Raw genomic sequence first — 19,232 nt, 5'->3', positions numbered from 1 at the left:
ACAGGTTCCACAGGAGGTAAAGGGAAGTTTCCTTCATGACTAAGCAAAACCCCCCATGTGCAACGAGAAAAGCCTCTTTTGCTCACAGACCAACAAAGAACGAGATCAATTCTTTCCCCCCGCCTGGCTTTGTAAGAGAGGCTGAGGGTGCGTGTGGGTGCGGGGCGGCTCCAAGCCCCTCCTCTGTCCGTGACCTCGTTCGCCCCTCCAGCGAGCCCGCGAGCACAGATGGTGGGAGGCCTCCACCTCCCCCTGCCGATGAGGCAACTGAGGTCAGACGCCACGACTCTCCCTTCGCCGACCCACCGCCTCCCTGGGCGCCCCAGCCTGGGCATGACTCCACACCGCACGCGACCACACACACGCCACGCTTAAACACACGCAGCAGCCGCCCACAGGAGCACACGTGGCACTCGAAGATTAGTTTTCAATTGACCTAATTTTGTCTCTAAAATGTCTTGAAATGATAAAGAAAGAGACAATTGATCTGTACTTTGGCATTTCGTGACATTTGCTGCTTCAGATGAACACAGGATGAAATGCAAACCGGACAGAATTAACCCGCCCAAGGGCACTCGGCATTGCAAAATTAGTCTGGTCTGACAAAGACATGACCCCCTGCCCAGGGGGCCGGGCCATCTCCACGCCCCGTGAGCGGCTGTCGGGGATGCGAGGGAATCGATGGCGATGGGCCCGTCCGAGGGGATGCTACAACTCCAAGCGAAGGTGTGCAGAATAGCACAGGAGTGCCATCAACGTGCACAGACGCCCTGTCAGACGGCAAGCGTCCTCCCGCTGGTACCAGGCACCAGGCACTGTGCAGGGCAGAAGGCCGCAGCCCCACATGGGAGGAAAAAAGGCCGAAAGTCCGTGTTGGCTCTGACCTCCCTGGTTTCAGAGCAAGGGGAGAGCCGGGGCGGCCCAAAACGAAGGCACCGCCCCGTCCTCCTGAAGGCCCCAGCCAGTGGGACTCCATGGGGACACTCCCGGGCCTCCCGGAGGGGCCGGGACCCCACGGTCACCCAGGCCAGCAGGACTCCATGGGACGCTCCCGGGCCTCCCGGAGGGGCCGGGACCCCACGGTCACCTATGGGTGGCTGTCCAAGGGTGAGAGCACTGGAGAGGAGAACTGGAGATGGCAAAGGCCCTCCCAGCGAGGGAGCGCGGCTTCTCTCCACCTGCTTCCACACACAATCCTAAAGCCGCCGCTGACTTTCCGAGCCCGGGGTCCCGGTGCACAAAAGCTGGGGCTAAGAAGTGTTCACTTCGAGGCCTCTCCTAAAGCTGTGGTGGAGGTGGGCACACTGGCACCCGCATCTGAGGCCAGAGGACGGGCGAGCGGCCAGGCACCCTTGGCCCCCTCCCGCACGCTGGGCCCCACGGTCTCCGTGAGGCTTGGGCTTTGGGCACTGCCGCACGTCTGTCCCTGTAAATCAGAGCCACCCCGCAGACGCCTTGCACATCTTCCCAGCTGCTTCCTGCCCCCAGATCTCCCAAGTCTGCAGAGGCCCAGTAGTGCGGGGACGCCCAGGGAGGGCTCAAAGTCACGTACTGGAACCCGTCCAGCCTGCACAGGGATCCCGCACGGCCACTAGAGATGACCTCATCCAACCCGCCTCCACGGAAGGGGACAGACGACAGGGCATAAAGAAGCTTGGTCCAGTGAATAAAACACAGACTTCAAGAGTGACCTAGGGGCGCCTGGGTGGCTCAGTCGGTTAAGCGTCTCACTTCGGCTCAGGTCATGATCTCGCGGTTTGTGAGTTCGAGCCCCGTGTCAGGCTCTGTGCTGACAGCTCAGAGCCTGGAGCCTGCTTTGATTCTGTGTCTCCCTCAGTCTCTCTGTCCCTCCCATGCTTCCTCCCTCCCTCTCTCTCTCTCCCCCTCAAAAATAAATAAAACAAAAAGAAAATTTTTAAAAATAAAAAAAAAAAGAGTGACCTATGGGCTGCACCAAGCGGTCCAAGAAATGCCCATTGTGGCAACTTGGCCAAAGGGAAAGGACTCTCACAGCCCATGTGCAGCCTGAGCCACCGTGGTGGGGGGAGGGGCTGGCTCCAGGGCCCACACACCTTGCTCTTCATGCAGCCCTGCAACCCGTCCCCTTCTCCCTTCGGCCCTCCTTTCAGGAGGCATTTATTCACATCCTACCGCACACAGGCACCTATGGGCACCGAGGGTCCCCAGAGGACAGGACGCGCTTCTCGCCTCTGAGGACCACCTGGTTGTGTGCGTGTGTACATGTGTCTGCATGTGCACACGTGTGTGAGCTGAGGGGCACACGCGAGCACACAGGCTCCCACTATGGAGGGACACCTGCTGTGGCCTCAGGAAGGTGACGTTTGACATCTGTCACAGAACACGGGCTCTGAGCTGGGCACCTCACCAAGGGGGGGGGGTCTCACCTCCTTAACTCAGGAATTAACCGGAGGGGAAAAGCCATGTTGACCACATATTGAGAGGATATGGAACATTTTTTTAAAGTTCAAACAAGAAGCTTAAAACATCCACAATTCCACCGACCAAAACAAAAAAAAAACGCTAGCACTGTGATTTGTTCTGTCTTTTTTCTGTGCACACTACACAAGCAAAATCGCGGTCATTTTTATCCGTATATGAGCATGTAAATGTATATACGTATTTTCTACGTGTACACGTGTAGGTCGTGTGCATGAGCAGTGCAGACGCCCTGCATATAAAACGTGTGTAACTTCCCATCATGCTTCTCCCTCGCTAGGAATACACGGGGAGCACTTTTCCACAACAGTAACTATTCTTTGAAGACAAGATCTTTTGGTAGTTCTAGAATATTCTAACCAAGTACTTTAACCTAGAGAACTCTCCTCCTAACACTAGACATTTAGGAGGCAGACGGTTTGTTTTCCCATAATCATAAACAAGGGGAATTACAGGGGCCCAAGTAAGACTCTTGCCATAAATTACTAACAGCTCCCCAGAAAGGCTGCATATCACATCCCCGTGGGAAGGAAGGAAGGAACACGCCTGTTTCGCCAGCTTCATCAGTTTTAATGAAGTGCATTTTAAAGAGCAACGCTAATTTGGCAGGTAGCATCTGTTTGATTTTTCAATTCCTTAGTAACGACTGGAAGATATACGTACGTTCACCAGCCGGCTACATAATTTCTTCTGTGGACTGACTGCTGATGGTCATTCCGTTACTGATTTGCGTGAGCTCTCTGCGTATCACAAACACGGAAGATGTCTTGATCCTGTTTGTGAGCTCTTCTGTTTCTCACCTGCTTTTCACTTTGTTGACGGTGGTTCAGACAGACGGACATTTACCAAGGTTGTGCTTCCTACGTGTCACTCTACAGAAAGCTGGCACTTTTTGCGTCAGGCACCTGGGACTCTGGCCATTTTAAATTAATGCTTTAGCATGAGGTGCTTCCGTCACAAAAGTAGAATGAGTGACCCCATCGCCGGGACACTTTTCTCTCACTCCTGCTCTATGAAAAGCGTCTCAGACAAGCAAAAGCCACACCTCCAGGTCTGTCTGTTCTGGTTCACTTGCCGGAGTTCAGGGGTCCTCGCTTAGGCAAAGGGTTTCTGATTCGCCTGCTCGGACCCCAGGTTTTCCCCTCTGCTCCGTGCCGGGCTCCGTGCCTGCCCCCAGCGGGAACTAGCAGGGTCTACAGAGCAAACCCCAGTGTTGGCTCACTCCTATTTTTCATCTCGCTGGCACGCGCGTCTGTGTGTGAGCTTGCGCAGTGGGTGGGGCAGGAGCAGGGAGATTCTGCTGAACGCGTACCCGTCGTATCACAGACGCGGAGGTGTGCTGTGGACGTAGAGGGGACTGTCCCTCGAATCCCCTGGGTACTGCTGGATGCGGTCTACAGATAGTCTTTGGCATGTTAAGGTAAGTATTCTTTTATTTCCATTTTAGTAAGAGCTGAGTTGTTGCTTTTCCTTCTATTAAATGCAGGAGAAGCTGCTACGTTTCGTGAGTGACCCTGTGGCTTATTGCCAGGACGCATGAGCAGCAAGCAGGAAGAACAGGAACAGCAGAGCCGGGTCTCCAGGGGCCTGGTTGCAGGGCTGACCCTTGGCTGGCATCGAGAACGTGGCTCTGGAGAGGATCTCTCTGTGGTAAAGCTGGGGCTCTGTGCCAGCCCGCAGACACTCCTTGCACATCGTTCTCGGGAAACACCAGCTTTCCTGGCATCCAGAATCTTGACGGGCAGAGGCGTCCCCGAGACCTGGCCCCGGTAGAAACCTTGGGCTCTGGGCAGAAACGGGGAGCACGCTCTGTGTGGCTCCTGGGGAGGACGAAGCAGGCACCCGGCTTCCTTTCCACTCCTCCTGGGGCGCCTTCCCCCCACTGACCCAGCTGCGCATCTCTGCCGGGCTGGGTGACAAATGTCAGCCATGAGCAGGACCATACGCTGAGGTCCGTGAGCCCTTCTAATGAAGCCCTGCACGTGTGTGGGACCCGTGACAGAGGCAGATTTATCAACAGCAAACCATTTCATGTTCCTGGGGGGGAAAACTTTTTCACGGAATGTTTTTATTTAATGTATCAATGGTTTAAATATGCTGGTGCTTTACGAAACATATTTGTGTTTGTATTACATGCAAGTGAAACTAGATTCTAATTTCCTTTTCACAGGTGCTGTTCTTTCCTATTAATAAAGAATTCCTTGACTCAACCCGTGTTCACACTCGTGCCTCGCTGGTCAGGCGCTGTGCCGGGGACCGAGGCCGCCGCCCCCGACCGCACGGCTTCACAGGGTCAGTCCCGTAGGCAGACACACACGCGGGGGGCACACAGACACAGGGCAGCAGTGATTAGAGCTCTGTGACACATAGGCAAGTCCGCGGGTCACAGGCCACACGGCGACAGGTTTCTCGAGAGTTGGAAAGAACTTGCTCGGGAAGACAGGTTTTGGCCTCAGAACCATGTTTAAAGGTAAGACTTTTGAAAATGTTGGAACTTATCCCAAAATTATGGGTCCATTCAAGGATGTTGTTGTTGTTGTCGTTTACTTCATTTTGCAGCAATTCTGGCATTTTATACTCCCCCCAAATCTCTGCTGTCTCCCTTCCCAAAACGCAGGAGAACGTTTGTCAGATGCTCACCACTGAGCCACCCAGGCCCCCCTGTAAGTAAGATGTTCTCAATTCTACTCACGAGCTCCATTTTCTGACCCCGTCATTGGTGCTATGTTCACTCAATAATTCCTTTACCACCTTTATCGTATGTTGACTTTCACTTTCCATATCTAACTTCTGGAGTTAAAGGGTATTTTTCTTTACTGTTTTTATATAATTAAAGCATTTTGGCCATGGTCAAGCCCCACACATCACATCACACATGTTCTTAAAGCTCTTCTACGTTTACAGGGTCACTTTCTTCTCGAGCGGCCTCTCCAGTTTCCAAATGCCTGATGATTCAGTTTTAACTCTGTTAGTATTTTGTTGTAAAGGATTATACTCAGCGACTAGTGCCCACATTGTTCCAGCTTTTCAGATTTTGACAACTTTTATGGCGCAGGTCGGACGGTTCACTTTGTGAACGTTCCGCAAAAACTAAGCAGACACGGTTGTGGCTTATACAACCAAACCCCACCTGGAGCCCTCGGGCCGCCCCTATGTTCTGCCATCCAGATTCATAATAACCTTATTTCCACCCTCCTCAGATCCACCGCATCTCCTCCTAGGCCTGCTGCGTCAATTCTCTGTTTTATAAAAGTTTTAAATTCGAGTTTAGCGCACAGACAGAAGAGCGCACAAATCAAGACCTTCACGGACGAGCGCTGTGTCCAAGCTCCCAGAAGTCTCTGCCCCACGATTTCTAACTGCAGAGGCGCCGCTCTGGCCACATAGGACACCATCCTCTCTGCCGTTTAACCCCCTCACAGCCCGATGGGAACACTGCCAGCCTGAGTCCTTCCTGTGCCACCTGCCCCCTCACCGAGTCTGCTCCCCTACCCCGGAGTCATTCTCCCGCTGAATCGGGTCCTCGCACCCCTGCCCTCCGGACAGCGCCCCGCCTTAGGAAAGCCCAGGAGGCCTTCCCGGCTCCGTCCTTCTCAGGCTCGTCTTGGGACCCCCCGCCCCCTGCACACTCAGCACCAGCTTCATCGACTTCCTCCTGGTTGCAGAACAGGATGTCCAGTGGTGGCCCCTCCCCTCTGCTGCGGCCCCTGCCCTGCTCTATCCCCGTGACAGGCTCCTGCTCCGGCCCCACGGGCCCCTGTCCCAAGCCCTGCACGAAGCTGCATGCAGCCCACACACATGGGTAGAAACGGAGTCGGGCGACAGCAGGACCTGGCCCAGAGGAAGGGCCGCGAGGGGTGCGCTGGACCATCCATCAACTGACCGTCTCCCGGGACCAAGAACATCAGAACAGATGGAGGCCCCGCCCACGGGCGCTGCACTCACCTGGTCCTGCCCGGTCCCACGTGGCAGCCACCCGCCACCCACAGGAGCCAAAGGACCAGGCGCCTGGGCCAAGCCCAGCAGGCCAGCACCCTGGGCCTTCCCACCCCCACCTGCTGCGCGGCACCCAGGCCTTCTCACGTCCGCTGAGGGGCACAGCCAGGCATCCACTCACGCTCAGCACCTCTCTGTGGGATCCTCCGCCGGTCCTGCCCTGCGCTCGCAGGCTCCTGTCTCTGCTAACAAGGCTCGCCATCCACCGGCAGAGAGGCAGCAGCGGACTGACGGACTGGACACGCGTGCAGATCGCTAAGCATGTCGGGACCCGCGAGAAGGCCGTGGCTCCACTGGGAAGTTCCGACTCTGCTCACCCTGACTTAATTAACTACCCTCCTCCCTCTTAAAAAGCACTGCACACGGCCACCGTGTGTCTAAGGGACTCGCTCTCTTCGAAATCAAAACAACGATGCCAGTTCCTACCTGGGGAGGGCTCCCCGTGTCACAGAGCATCCTAGGACAAGGCTGCTTCTGGGTCACCGTCCAGGCCAGCGGGACCAGAGCGGCCCGGCTGCACGCTGCCCTCTCCGCCACACCCTGGCTGGGCAAGCCATGCCCTGGAGGCAGGGACGGCTGGCTGGGAGCGAGGACCAGAGGGACGGGGGCTACAAGGGGCTGGGCTCAGACCCCTGGGGTCCTGGGGCACCGAACCACGCAGCTCAGACTTTGGGGGTGAGAAGAAAATCATTTTCTAGAGTGGCTGACCTTCAACTCTCTGTAACGCTGTACTTATAAACCAGCCAGAGATCCCAGGGAAGCTGCCGCCTGGAGCTTTGCCACATGTCCCGTCGGTGCTCCGAGGGGGACACGTGCCTCACAGGCAAGGCTACAGTCCTGGGGCAGCTCTCGAGCCTCTGCGGTGGGAGCCAAGCCAGGTTCCAAGACTCTGGACGTGCTGGAGCCGGCCCTTCAACGGCTGACTCGGCCACATGTGCCTGACCTGGGCTGGGGCTGGGGCGGGGGGGGGGGTTCGGCTGTGCTCTCTCTGTGCCACGGGCCCTCCTGCTGGGAAACAGCCCCCTCAGGGGCCTAGGAAGAGACGGGCTGCCACGTGCCTGGCCAGGGGATAGAAGGCTGTGCACAGGGAGCTCCTTCCACCCCTAAGACCCTACAGAACCTTGTGAGGAAAAGGCAGAAAGGAGGGCAGAACCCAGGCTCGGACCTCAGCGGCCGGCCAGGATGGGGACAGGCAGCTGCGGAAAGGGGCCCGTTCTGGCGCCCGCGGGACGGCTGGGAAACAGGGTCACCGGCCGCGATGGCCGGTCCCCCAGGAAGATACAAAGCTCCAGGGCATGAAGGCTCAGGACAGGAGTGAACGCCCACTCCAGAAGGTATCATCCCTAGCCTGGACGAGCCTCAGAAGGCACAGCACCCAACGGCACTGCCTGGCCAAGTCCCGGGGAGCTGAAGCCGGGGGCAAAGCCTGTCTCACCCCCCCCCCCCCAACCCAGCACCCGCAGCGGGGTGGGGGGGCCCTGGTGACACTGCGGGGGTTCTGCCTTGCTTCTGGGAAGCTTCCTCCTCAGGAAAAGATTCTGTTCCTATGGAAAGGACTTAAAGCAACACTTATTTCCCAAGGGCCAAATTACCATTCTGCACAGAGAGGGCGGGCCTGGAACGCCTTCTTCCAGGATGTTCTCTTGCTAGAGGCCCGGAGCTCTTGGGCTCCGTCACTCAGGCTGTCCTCCATGGACACAGAGGCATTTTCCTAAAATGTCACAACTGCAAACCCAATTCCCGTGCTCCCTGGGACTCCAAAGGCTCTTTCTGTTTTCTTGTTTCCTTTCCCATTCAGTTCAACCCTCCACAACGCGTTGTGACATTCTCATGGCCAGCACGAGTCCGGGGGAGGATGAACGCCCCACTCCTCCCCAGCTCCCCACGCTCCCCCGGGCTCCGCTCGTCTCCCGGCCCCACGAATCTCGGCCAGTGAGCAGGACTCCCCAGGCAGACCCTCTGACTGCCACAGGCCAGCAAGCAAACCACAAACACACGGGGCTCCTAGAAACACTGATAAAAGATGGCGGGCTAGCAAAGGGTGGGACTTGGTGTCACTTCTTCCAAGGCACCAGGACAGCCGCTGCCTGGGGTCACCTGGACAGTCCCCTCCTGCGGGCTCTTGTGTGAGGGGTAGGGAGACAGGAGGCCCAAAGGGGTCAGGGGCGAGGAGGGGCAGGAGCCAGCCCAACAGCGAGCTGCAGGCCGCACACCCGCCCCAGACCTGGCTCAGGTCCCTCGCATCCAGGGCTGTTCCCACCTGCTGTCCCCCAGCCCCAGGGGGGTCCCAGCCCTCCAACAACCCCTTCGTGGCACTTCATAAGGATGAGAACACAAGCTGCCCGGCACAGTCTCTGAGACTTGAGCCACTTGTGGGAAGGGGATCCTGGCGGCACTGTCCCTACTGGGGGAGCAGGAAACGGAGGGCCGGGTGGCAAAGCCCCTTGTGTGAGGTCACTCACCTGTCACGAGTCCCTCTCCCTAGCAAGAACTGAAGTCCTGGGGGGCGAGGGCCATTTCTCAAGCACGTGTGGCTCAGGGCTGCCCACGGTTGGGGCTGGAGAGTGATTTCCGGGACGGTGACGAGCCTCCCACCTTAGCACACTCTCCTGCACGGCTCGCCACGGCTTCATCAACCCCCACCCCCCTGAGCTGTGCCTCCCCCGCCAGGGCAGGCAGAGCCCCCATCAGGGCAGCAATGAGAATCCCAAACACGGTCGGCCCCGTGAGCCCCGGCCACCTGCATGAGTGAGCTGTTCTCCAGGAGGCACTCGGGGAATGTCGGCCAGGGTCAGACCGCAGCTGGCCGCTGGGCCCCAGGGAAGCTGGGCGCTCCTCCCTCAGATAAACAGCGGGCTCTGCACGGCGGCTCAGCCCCACTCTTCTCCCAAACCTCCCACAGGGAGCCAGGGTGCCACAAGGCCACGAAGACGGCCCGGAGCCACCACACTGTGACCTAGGACCGCGGAGCCTCCTAGTTTGTCCCTCACCTAAAAGACAAGAGGCCCAAGGAGGTGAAGTGGCCAGAGAGTGACCCCCAGCCAGCTGGGGCACAGCCTGGTCCCTGGCCCCACCGCCGTTCTCTTCAGTGTACCCGAGAGGCCCCACCCTCCTGGGTCACTGGGCAGGAAGACTAAAGCACCTTGGGTAACAGCGGAGGTCACCCTGTGAAGGGGCCAACACCCACCATGGTACTTGGGCCAGCACACGGAGGCCCACTCGGGGGGGGACAGGGGCCGGGGACTCAGCCCCCGCAGAGCGACCAGCCGAGCACAGAGCTGATGAACGGGTGCCACTGTGGCTCCCACTAAGTCATGGAGGAAACTGGCCCAGAGAGGCTAAGCGACGTGCCAGGGTCACACAGCCGCCCGGTGCCCAGGTGCCCAGGCTGTCTGCTCGTGGGCCAGCACCTGCCCTAACCCATCACAGCCCTGCAGCCGCCCCTGGGGCCCCACTGCCAAGGACACACATACACACGGGCTCAGGAAGGGCCTCCGGGAGCCTGGGGGACAGCGGGATCTCTGAACACACGGTGTGGCATGGGCCCCGGGTGACCACGGGTGACCTTGGTCTGCGCGCTTTCCTGGCTGTGACAGCTTTCCAACGACAGCAGGTCAGCGGTTCACCACAAGCGCCCGGCCCAAAGCCCTGGCACAAACAGCCCTGTGGACTCAGCTCACTAAACCTCCCAGACAGGATCAAGCTCAGGCCCCCCCGAAAGGGCATTTACTTACCTGGAAATCCCGCTCTTCTAGAATCTCCTTCCTCCACCTCCCCAGGAAAGCAGCGCACACGTACAAGTGGAAGTGGGAGAAGCCCTCGGGCTCGGACTGCGAGAGAGAACACGGGGGCGGTCAGTGCCCGGCAGGACCACGGCTGCCGCCCCAGGCCAGGCTCACGCAGCCCGAAGGCCGTGATTCTGACATTCCCGCCTCCCTGACATAAGCACAGGCTTCCGCGAGGAGCCGGCGGTTCGCTGGCCCTCCTGACAGGACGACCGGCAGTAGCGGAAGGCAGACCAGCTCCTGCTGCACAGCCACCCGGGGAGGGAACCTGCCCTCGGACGCCGGTCACTGGCCGTGGCCGAAGAGTGGCCCCCGCTCCTCGGAGGGCGAGGGCGCTACCAGGGACTCGAAGCCCGCTGGAAGTGGGGGCGGGGAGGGGAGGCTCCTCACCGGCCAACGCCCCCCTGCCCGCTGTGGGTTCAGCTCGGCCCCTCCTTCCGTGCCTGGGCCTTAGTTCGGGCATGCACGGTCAACTCCCGGATCGGGGCTCCCAACACTTGGCTTTCAAGGGGCCACGGCCACAGATTCCCGTGTGATACCCGCACGACTCCTGTTACCTGTTTACTAAATAAATAAGGTAAGAGATGGTGACATGCTCTGGAAAAAGTGAGGTGAGGAAGAAGGGTGCGAAATACTGGGGAAGGGGCAGGCTGGTCTGCAATTTAAATACAGTGGTCTGATCTATCACCTAAGGTGACATTTAAACACAGACCCAAGAAGGGAAAGCCACGTGGATGGGGTGGGGGGAGAAACGAGAAGACCCTGAGGTTCCAGACTGCCCGGCACATTCCAGAAGCAGTGAAGAGATCAGCGTGGCTGCAGGGGAGAGTGAGGTGAGCAAGCAGAAGCCGCCGTTGGGGGAAGGTCCAGATCCCCATGGCCGCCCTGGTCACTGGATTGTTCTCATGAACTCTGGACGCTCCCAGCAGAGGAAAGACCGTGCTCCCAAAGGATGCTTCTGGCTGGTGCGCGCAGAACAGACTTGGCATCCGGCAGGGTAGGCAAAGGCAGACCCACGGAGATCAGCCAGGAGACCGCGGAAATCATAAAATCAAGAGGGGTGAGTGATGCAGGCCAAGGGGGTAGCAGCACAGCTTCGGAGAAGAGGTCAAATTCTAGAAAAGTTTTGAAGGTTGAGCCATGAAAATATGCTACTGATAAGGACACTATGGGCGAGGAGAGGAGGAATCAAGGATACACCCAACGTGTTTGGCCTGAACGACCAGAAGGAGGAAGCTACCATCTCCCAAGGTGAGGCCAGGTTTGTGGCAGTTTGTGGGAGTGTTTTGGTGGGAGGTTGTGAGTCTGTTGTGTGGACATGCTGAGCCGAAGACACCCGTTAGGCGTCCAGTCCAGAGTGCAGGCGGCTGGCCTGTGGCCCAGGCAGGAAACATACACGGTGGGGGGAAAGGGGTGGGAGGAGACACAGGAACGTGAGAGGGTCAAGGGTCAAGACAGCAAGGGACGAGGAGTACTGGCCGTGGCCATGCAGAGGGGCTGACAGGAGGGCTGACTAGCGTGTGTTAGGAAGGAGGGAAAGAGAGACACTGGGGCATCCTCCTGGAGATTTTTTTTAAGTTTTTTAATGATTAATCTATTTTTAAGAGACAGAGAGACAGCATGAGCAGGGGAGGGGCAGAGAGAGAGGGAGACACAGAATCCGAAGCAGGCTCCGAGCTGTCAGCACAGAGCCCGACTCGGGACTTGAACTCACGATACCATGACCTGAGCTTAACCCGCTTAACACACTGAGCCACCCAGGCGCCCCCTGCTGGAGGTTCTTAATACCACGTTTACGTAGGCCTTTCCTCCTCTCCATTCTAGATCCTGCTCAAAGTCCGTTACTTTCGTGTTGTTCAACAACCAACCTTCTGGTTCCATTTTACATCTGCTAATATTATATGTTTCATTCACTTCCACTGTTATCTTCATTACAGCCTTTCTTCTACTGAGTTGCTGTTTTTTTGTTGTCGGTATTTTCTAACATACACAAATGCAGAGTGGCTTCGAATTACATTTAGGTCATTTGGTCCTTTCTCTTAAGATAAGACAGATGATGAGCTAGTTAATATCCGGCTTTTCTTCATTTCCGACACAAGCAAGCATTTAAGGCTATAAACTTTCCTCTATGAGCCCCACTTCAGCTATATTCCACAGCTGAATAGTATCTTTACTATCCTTAACTTCTAAGAAATTTCTCCCTCATTTTGTGATTTACTTGCCTCAATCATAGCTTACTTATCAGCATTTTTTAAATCTATAAACATATGTGGTTCGTTTTTACCTTGTTTTGTCTTTTTAGGTTTCTTTGATCATTGATTTGTAACTCAACTGTGTCATAAGAGAATGTGATTTACACGATGCTGATTCTTTTGTTTGCTTAGATTTGGTTTTGCGAGGGGAGGACAATTAGTTTCCACACACACACCCCCTAAGGCAGCACACTGAGCAATCAAGAACGGGACTGGGCCAGAGTGCCTGGGTTTAAACCCTGGGTCTGCCACTAATTAGCTGTGTGACCAAGACAAAGTTACTGGCCTTCCTGTGCCTCAGTGTCCTCATCTGTGAAATATTATAGACTAAACAAATCACACAACGTAAGGTACTTAGGATAACGCCTGGAACATAGTAAATAGTAGGTAAATGCCAGCTATCGTCACCAGGTGTGTGTAAGAGTATATATTCTGGAGTTCTTGGATACAATGTCCTGTATGTGTCCATAAGATAAATTTAATCAATAGTGTTGCTCAGATCTCCTATGAATCCCGATTGATTTTGTCATCTTATGTGCTATCAATAACAGAAGGGTGTTAAAAATCCCATTACAACACCGGATTTGATGTCTCCTCAAGGTTCTGCCGATCTTTGTTTTATGTATTTGGAAAGCACGTTATCAGACGCATACAAATTTTCAACCGTATTATCTTCCTGGTGTACTGAACAATATCAATATACACGATCTCCTTTATGTCAACCAATGCTTTTGCCTTTAAGCCTTTGGAGAGGGGGACAGGAGTGTGATGCGACCATACTACACATCTACTTTTGTCGGGTTATTTGTTTATTTTAGGCAGCTTTTTTTGAGGTAGAACTGACATACAATAAACTTACATATTGAAAGTATAAAATCGCACAGGTTTCGATACGTGTCTACACCTGTGAAACCACCGTCACGCTCAAGAGAGGAAACACATCCATCACCCGCAAGTTTCCCCGTGCCCTCTGTGATCTCTCCTTCCGTCCCTCTCAGTCTCTAGGCAATCACTGACCTACTTTTGTCCTACACACGAGTTTACCCTTCCCCTGCTTCTGTACAGATAGAACCATATGGCACGTACTTTTGTCTGGCTACCTGCACGCGGCACTATTGCCCTGAGATGTGGCCATGTCACTGCGTGGCCACTGCCTGTAACTGCTCAGAAACACGGCTCTCTTAGAGAGTCTGTTCGCCAGAGCTGTCTGCCTGTTGATAGACACGAAGTTGTTTCCGGTTTGATTACAAACTGAGCTGCTGTGAACGTTTGTGGACAAGTCTTTCTATGGCTAGATGCCTTCATTTTGCCGGGATAAATACCGAGGAGGAGAAGGGCTGGATCACACGGTGGCAGTATTTTAACTCAGAAGACACGGCCAAACTATCTGCAAAGTGGCTGCACCGCTGCACAGCCCCACCAGCAGCAGGTGGCCTTCCGGGGCGGTCACCCCAGAGGCCACATGTGAAATGGTATTTTTAACGTTGGCCACTCTCATAGGCAAGTGGTAGGATCTCACCATGGTGTTGATTTACACATTACCATTCCTCTAATGACTGATGATTCTGAACACCTTTGATGTGCTTATATGACATTCTTGGTGGAGCGTCCAAGTTTTTCCCATGGATTGTTTGTTTCTCATTGTTGAGACTTGAGTAACTTTCTATATATTCTAAATACAAGTCTTTGATCAGCTATGTGCTTTACAAACACATCTCTGTGTCTATAACTCGTCTGTTACCCTCGATATTGACTCTGGAGGAGCATGAATTTTAAAGTTTGATGTAGTTCATCTATTACTTTGCTCTTTTATGAATACTGCTTTTGGTGTCATTTCTAAGAAATCTTTGCCTAACCTAAGGGCATAAAGGTTTGCTTCTAAAATGGTCTTAAGCTTTACATTTAGGTCTGTGATACAGTTTGAGTTCACTTTTGCATATGTTATATGCATATGGCATAAGGTGGGAGCGGAAGTCCATGTGCAAGCACACGGATATCTACCTGTTCCGGTAGTTTGTTGAAAAGACTATGCTCTGTCCACTGAGTTAACAACCAGGTAGTGCTACTCCTCTATTGTTTTTGTTCTTCATCAAAGTTGGTTTTGTCTTTTCTAAGTATTTTGCACTTCCACAAGAACTTGACAACCAGTTTGCCAATTTCTCCAAAAAGCCTGCTAAGACTTATTAGAATTGCATCGAATCTATATATCAATTTGGAGTGATTATTATCTTAACAATATTGAGAGTCCCGACTCATGAACATGGTATAGCTTACCACTGACCTAGCTCTTTAATTATTCTTAGCAATGTTTTATAGTTTTCAGGATACAGATCTGTTAAACGTCTTCTGCTTGATTTTCCCACAGCAGCTGATATTTTTTGACACTATTAAAAAAATAGTGTTTTGAACAAAAATAAACTCGAAATGGATTAAAAACCTAAAGGTGAGACCTGAAACCCTAAAATTCCTAGAAGAAAACATAGGCAGTAGTTTCTTTGACATCAGCCATAACAACATTTTTCTGGATATGTCTCCTCTGGTGAGGGAAACAAAAGCAAAATTAAAACTATTGGGAGTACACCAAATTAAAACGCTTCTGCACAGAGAAGGAAACCATCAACAAAACAAAAAGGGCAGCCTACTGATTGGGAGAAGATATTTGCAAATGACATATCTGATAAGAGGTTAAAATCGAAAATATATAAATAATTTATACAACTCAATACCAAAAAAAAAAAAAAAAACCCACAAAACAAAACAAAACAAAACAAAACAAAACAAAACAAAACAAAAAAACAAATCACCCAAGTAAAAATGGGCAGGGGACCTGAATAGATATTTCTCCAAAGAAGACATCCAGATGGCCAACAGACACATGAAAAGACACTCACCATCACTAAGCATCAGGGAACTACAAGTCAAAACTACAGTGAGATACCACCTCACACCGGTTAGGACGGCTAAAATAAAAAAAATAATAATAAAAAAAAAAAAACAAGAATGACAAGTGTTGGCGAGGACGTGAAGAAAAAGGAACCCTAGAGCACTGTGGGGATGCAAACTGGTGGAAACCAGTATGGAGGTTCCTCAAAAAGTAAGTAAGAACTACCAGATGATCCAGTAATCCGCTCTGCAAAGAAAACAAAAACACAAGTTCAAAAAGACACAGGCACCCCTATGTTCATTGTGGCGTTATTTGTAACAGCCAAGATACGGAAGCAGCCCAAGCGTCCATCGACAGAGGAACAGATGATGAAGATGTGGTATGTATACACGATGGAATATTATTCGGTCACAGAAAAGAATGAGATCTTTACACCTGCCACAACACGGACGGAGCCAGACAGTATTATGCTACGCGCAGTAAGTCAGAGACAAACACCACATGATTTCATTCACACGTGGAATTTCAAAAACAGAGCAAAGAACAACAGAGAATAAGAAGAGACAAAAATCCAGACTTCGAATGCAAAGAACTGGTGTCTGCCAGAGGGGAGGAGGAGGGGAGGATGGGCGAAATAAAGGGATGAAGGGCACACTTATCCCGAAGAGCACCGAGAAACGCACGGAATTGCTGAAACATATCGTACACCTGAAACTAACATAACACTATGGTACCTGTACCTGATAAAAATAAATAATTAAATTTAAAAATAAAAATGGTGTTTTGAAAACTTTAAAGTTTACTTATTTAGGGGGCAGGGGAGGGACAGAGAGAGAAGGAGAGAAAGAATTGCAAGCAGGCTCCACGCCGTCAGCACAGAGTCTGACGCGGGGCTCAAACTCACGAACCGTGAGATCATGACCTGAGCCGAAATCAAGAGTCGGACGCTTCACTGACTGAGCTACCCGGGCGCCACTAAAAATTTTAATTTCTGATAGTTTGTTGCTAGTTGTTGAGATGTGATTTTCCTGGCATGTGGTTTTCACCCTTTACTTGTACCCTTTCTGTGTCTTTATATTTCTCTTATAACTAGTACGATATTGGATTTGAAAAAACCCCAGACATGGTCCCTGTGGAGTTGGGTCCCTGCTGAATGTGATTCCTGATATATTCAGATTAATTTACATCCTCTTATTTTGAAATGTGTACGTATTCCACTTTTCCTTTTATTTTTCTTTCTTGTCTACAACTGGACTGAGTTACTTTCCGCCTTTATGCCAAAGCCCCAGCCCCAACTATTCTGGAAGTTACTGAACTGTTCCTATTATTTTAATAGTTACTCTACAAAGACTAACGTGCATATTTAACTTGGGGTCCAAGATTACTCGTGGTCTCTATTACCTTCCCAAGCAATACACAAGTGAGGAGTATCTTCGCTAGAGGCACACCGGAGACGTCCCCCTGCAAGATGCTCTTACTGGCCAAGACTCCAGTTCTACCTTGACTTTGTAACATTACAAGTTCAGATATCCTTTTCGTTGTTGTTGTATACAGCAGTGTTTAGAGTTACTCATGACCTTGCCTTTTTCGGACCATCATTCCTTCTTGCATCTAGACTCTTCTGAAATCACTATCCTTCTTGAAACGGCTGTCAGAAGCTCCACTAGCGAGAAGGTCTTCCAGTAGGGACCCCTGTCGGTTTTCCTTTGTCTAAAAATGTCTTTACATCCTTCTCTTTCCCAGAAGGTAGTTTTGCTGGATACAGCAGGCTAAGTCGGCTCTCATTTTTAAAGATGTTACCGCACCATCATCCGGCCTCCGCTGTTTGATGTCCCAGTCCGCCTGTCCCTCCTTCACAGGAAACCTAACCCTTCTGTCTGCCTGCTTGTGAGACACTCGGTCTTGGGAGTTCTGCAATTTCCATTTCCATACACTCTATGTCCCGCTAGAGATCCATCAGTCACTCCAAGTCCCCAGAGTTGGGGACTTCCATCAATCTTGGGGACATCATCCCTTGCCCCTCTGCATTCTCTTTAATTTCTCAGGAGCTGGACCGGGCAGGGGCGGGATCGTCTCACTATTCTGTGTCACTGAGCTCGGTCTCCCTGGGAGAGGTACTTTCTGGCTCGTTGGGCAGCTCTTCGACGTATCACAATTCCTGGGCGGCTCGTCCAGCCCATTTTCGAACGTGCCTTACAGATTTCCTTGTTCTTGTGCCTGGTATGCTCCTTTCCACGACTTTGGGCACAGTGAGCTTACGGTCACGCACATCCCAGATAACCCTACAGGCTGCAGTCTTTGTGGGTCTCTCTGAAGTTTGTTTTCTCTGGTAATTTTTGCTCTTTGTGGCCAGCTTCCTTGTTCCTTCGTGGTTTTGCCCCTTTTCGAGCTTAAGATGCTGGGAACTTTTATCTGTTGGAATTCTTTGAAGCTTGCATCAAAAATGGTTTTCTTTGGGGGAAAAATTGTATTTACTTCTACCTGAACCTAAGGACACGATTATCTCGAGATTACTTTCAACTAAATTTTCCGCTTGAAATTCTTTAGGACAAGTAAGTCACATAAATTAGGGCTCCAAACCCACATGAATCCCGGACTATGGTGGCATCTCTGAAGGGAGGTATTTCCTTTCTTTGTTCTTTGACTTCCATGGCCAAGGCCAAGAAAGGTAAACACCAGCACTTGCTTAGTCTCTGAACAGTCTCCAGGGGTTTGTCTCTGGCCTGCGGCTCACACAGACCCTCCTACAGACCCTAGAAATTAACTGGCAGGATCCCCTGGGGAGATTTGATGTTTTCCCTCTTCTCTCTGGAGTTCCATTTTCTCATGATTTCTGGCCAATGACAGCATCCTTTCCGTTGTGGTTATGTTTTTAACAATTACACCAGGGGCACCTGGGTGGCTCAGTCAGTTAAGTGCCCAACTTCGCCCATGTCATGATCTCACCGTTCATGGGTTCGAGCCCCACATTGGGCTCTGTGCTGACAGCTCAGAGTCTGGAGCCTCCTTCACACTCTGTCTCTGTCTCTCTCTGCCCCTCCCCTGCTCATGCTCTGTCTCTCTCAAAAATGAACGTTAAAAAAATTTTTTTAACTTGACAAAAAATAATTACACCAGCATGCTTCTGTGTGCTCTGTGACACCTAAGTCCACCGCACTGCCCCATTAGTTTCTTTAAATCAACGTAACTATTAAAACTAAAAATATCTGTGCTGGGAGGGGCGTCTGGGGGGCTCAGGCAGTTCAGCATCTGACTCTTAATTTCAGCTCAGGTCACGATCTCACGGATTCGTGAGATCAGGCCCCGCATCAGGCTCTGGGCTGAGTGTGGAGCCTGCGTGGGATTCTCTCTCCCACTCTCCCGGCGCCTCCCCTCCTTGTGGGAGCTCTCTCAAAATAAATAAACATTTAAAAATAAATAAATACGCGAAATGTCCGTGTTGGAACTGAAACCAACTAACAATGCACACTTGGCGAAATGCTGCTAAAGCCTCCGTGGCCCCGCTGACCTTCCATCTGCACTTGGGCCTCCAGCCTGCCTCCCCCCTGTAACCAGGCCACCCTCTCTAACCAAGCGGACTCCTGTCTCGTCACAAGTGTGGTTTCTAAGCGTCCGCTGCTTTTAGGATAACGTCCAAACTACTTAACGTGCCACAATCCTCTGGTATCACGGGCCCTGTCCCACCTCCTGCCTGACACTCGACCCTCTCGATCTCTCCCCAAACACCAGACCCTTCTAGCCTCACCCCCACTTTTGCACACACTGCTACCCCAGCAGTGGGTACTGGCTGAGTTTTCTCAGCCGTATTCTTTCCTCGAGGTCTTTCCTATGTCTCCCAGCAGCCAGCTGACCCGGCCC

The 19,232-nt window shown here is 52.5% G+C and overlaps 1 protein-coding gene across 3 annotated transcripts in view; it reads right to left on the bottom strand.

The window, feature by feature from the left end:
• TBC1D22A (TBC1 domain family member 22A) overlaps nucleotides 1–19,232 on the bottom strand; it is a 322,333-nt gene that overhangs the window by 26,235 nt on the left and 276,866 nt on the right. For all 3 annotated transcript variants that reach the window (XM_019447232.2, XM_019447234.2, XM_019447238.2), the window contains one exon: nucleotides 10,188–10,283. In XM_019447232.2, the coding sequence (XP_019302777.2) occupies nucleotides 10,188–10,283 (96 nt within the window). The remainder of the gene's footprint in view (nucleotides 1–10,187; nucleotides 10,284–19,232) is intronic.

The sequence above is a fragment of the Panthera pardus genome, unplaced genomic scaffold (assembly GCF_024362965.1).
Source record: "Panthera pardus isolate Hobbes unplaced genomic scaffold, ASM2436296v1 HiC_scaffold_6, whole genome shotgun sequence".
NCBI lineage: Eukaryota > Metazoa > Chordata > Mammalia > Carnivora > Felidae > Panthera > Panthera pardus.
The sequence above is the reverse complement of the archived record's forward strand: the minus strand, read 5'-3'. Positions and strand labels throughout refer to the sequence as shown.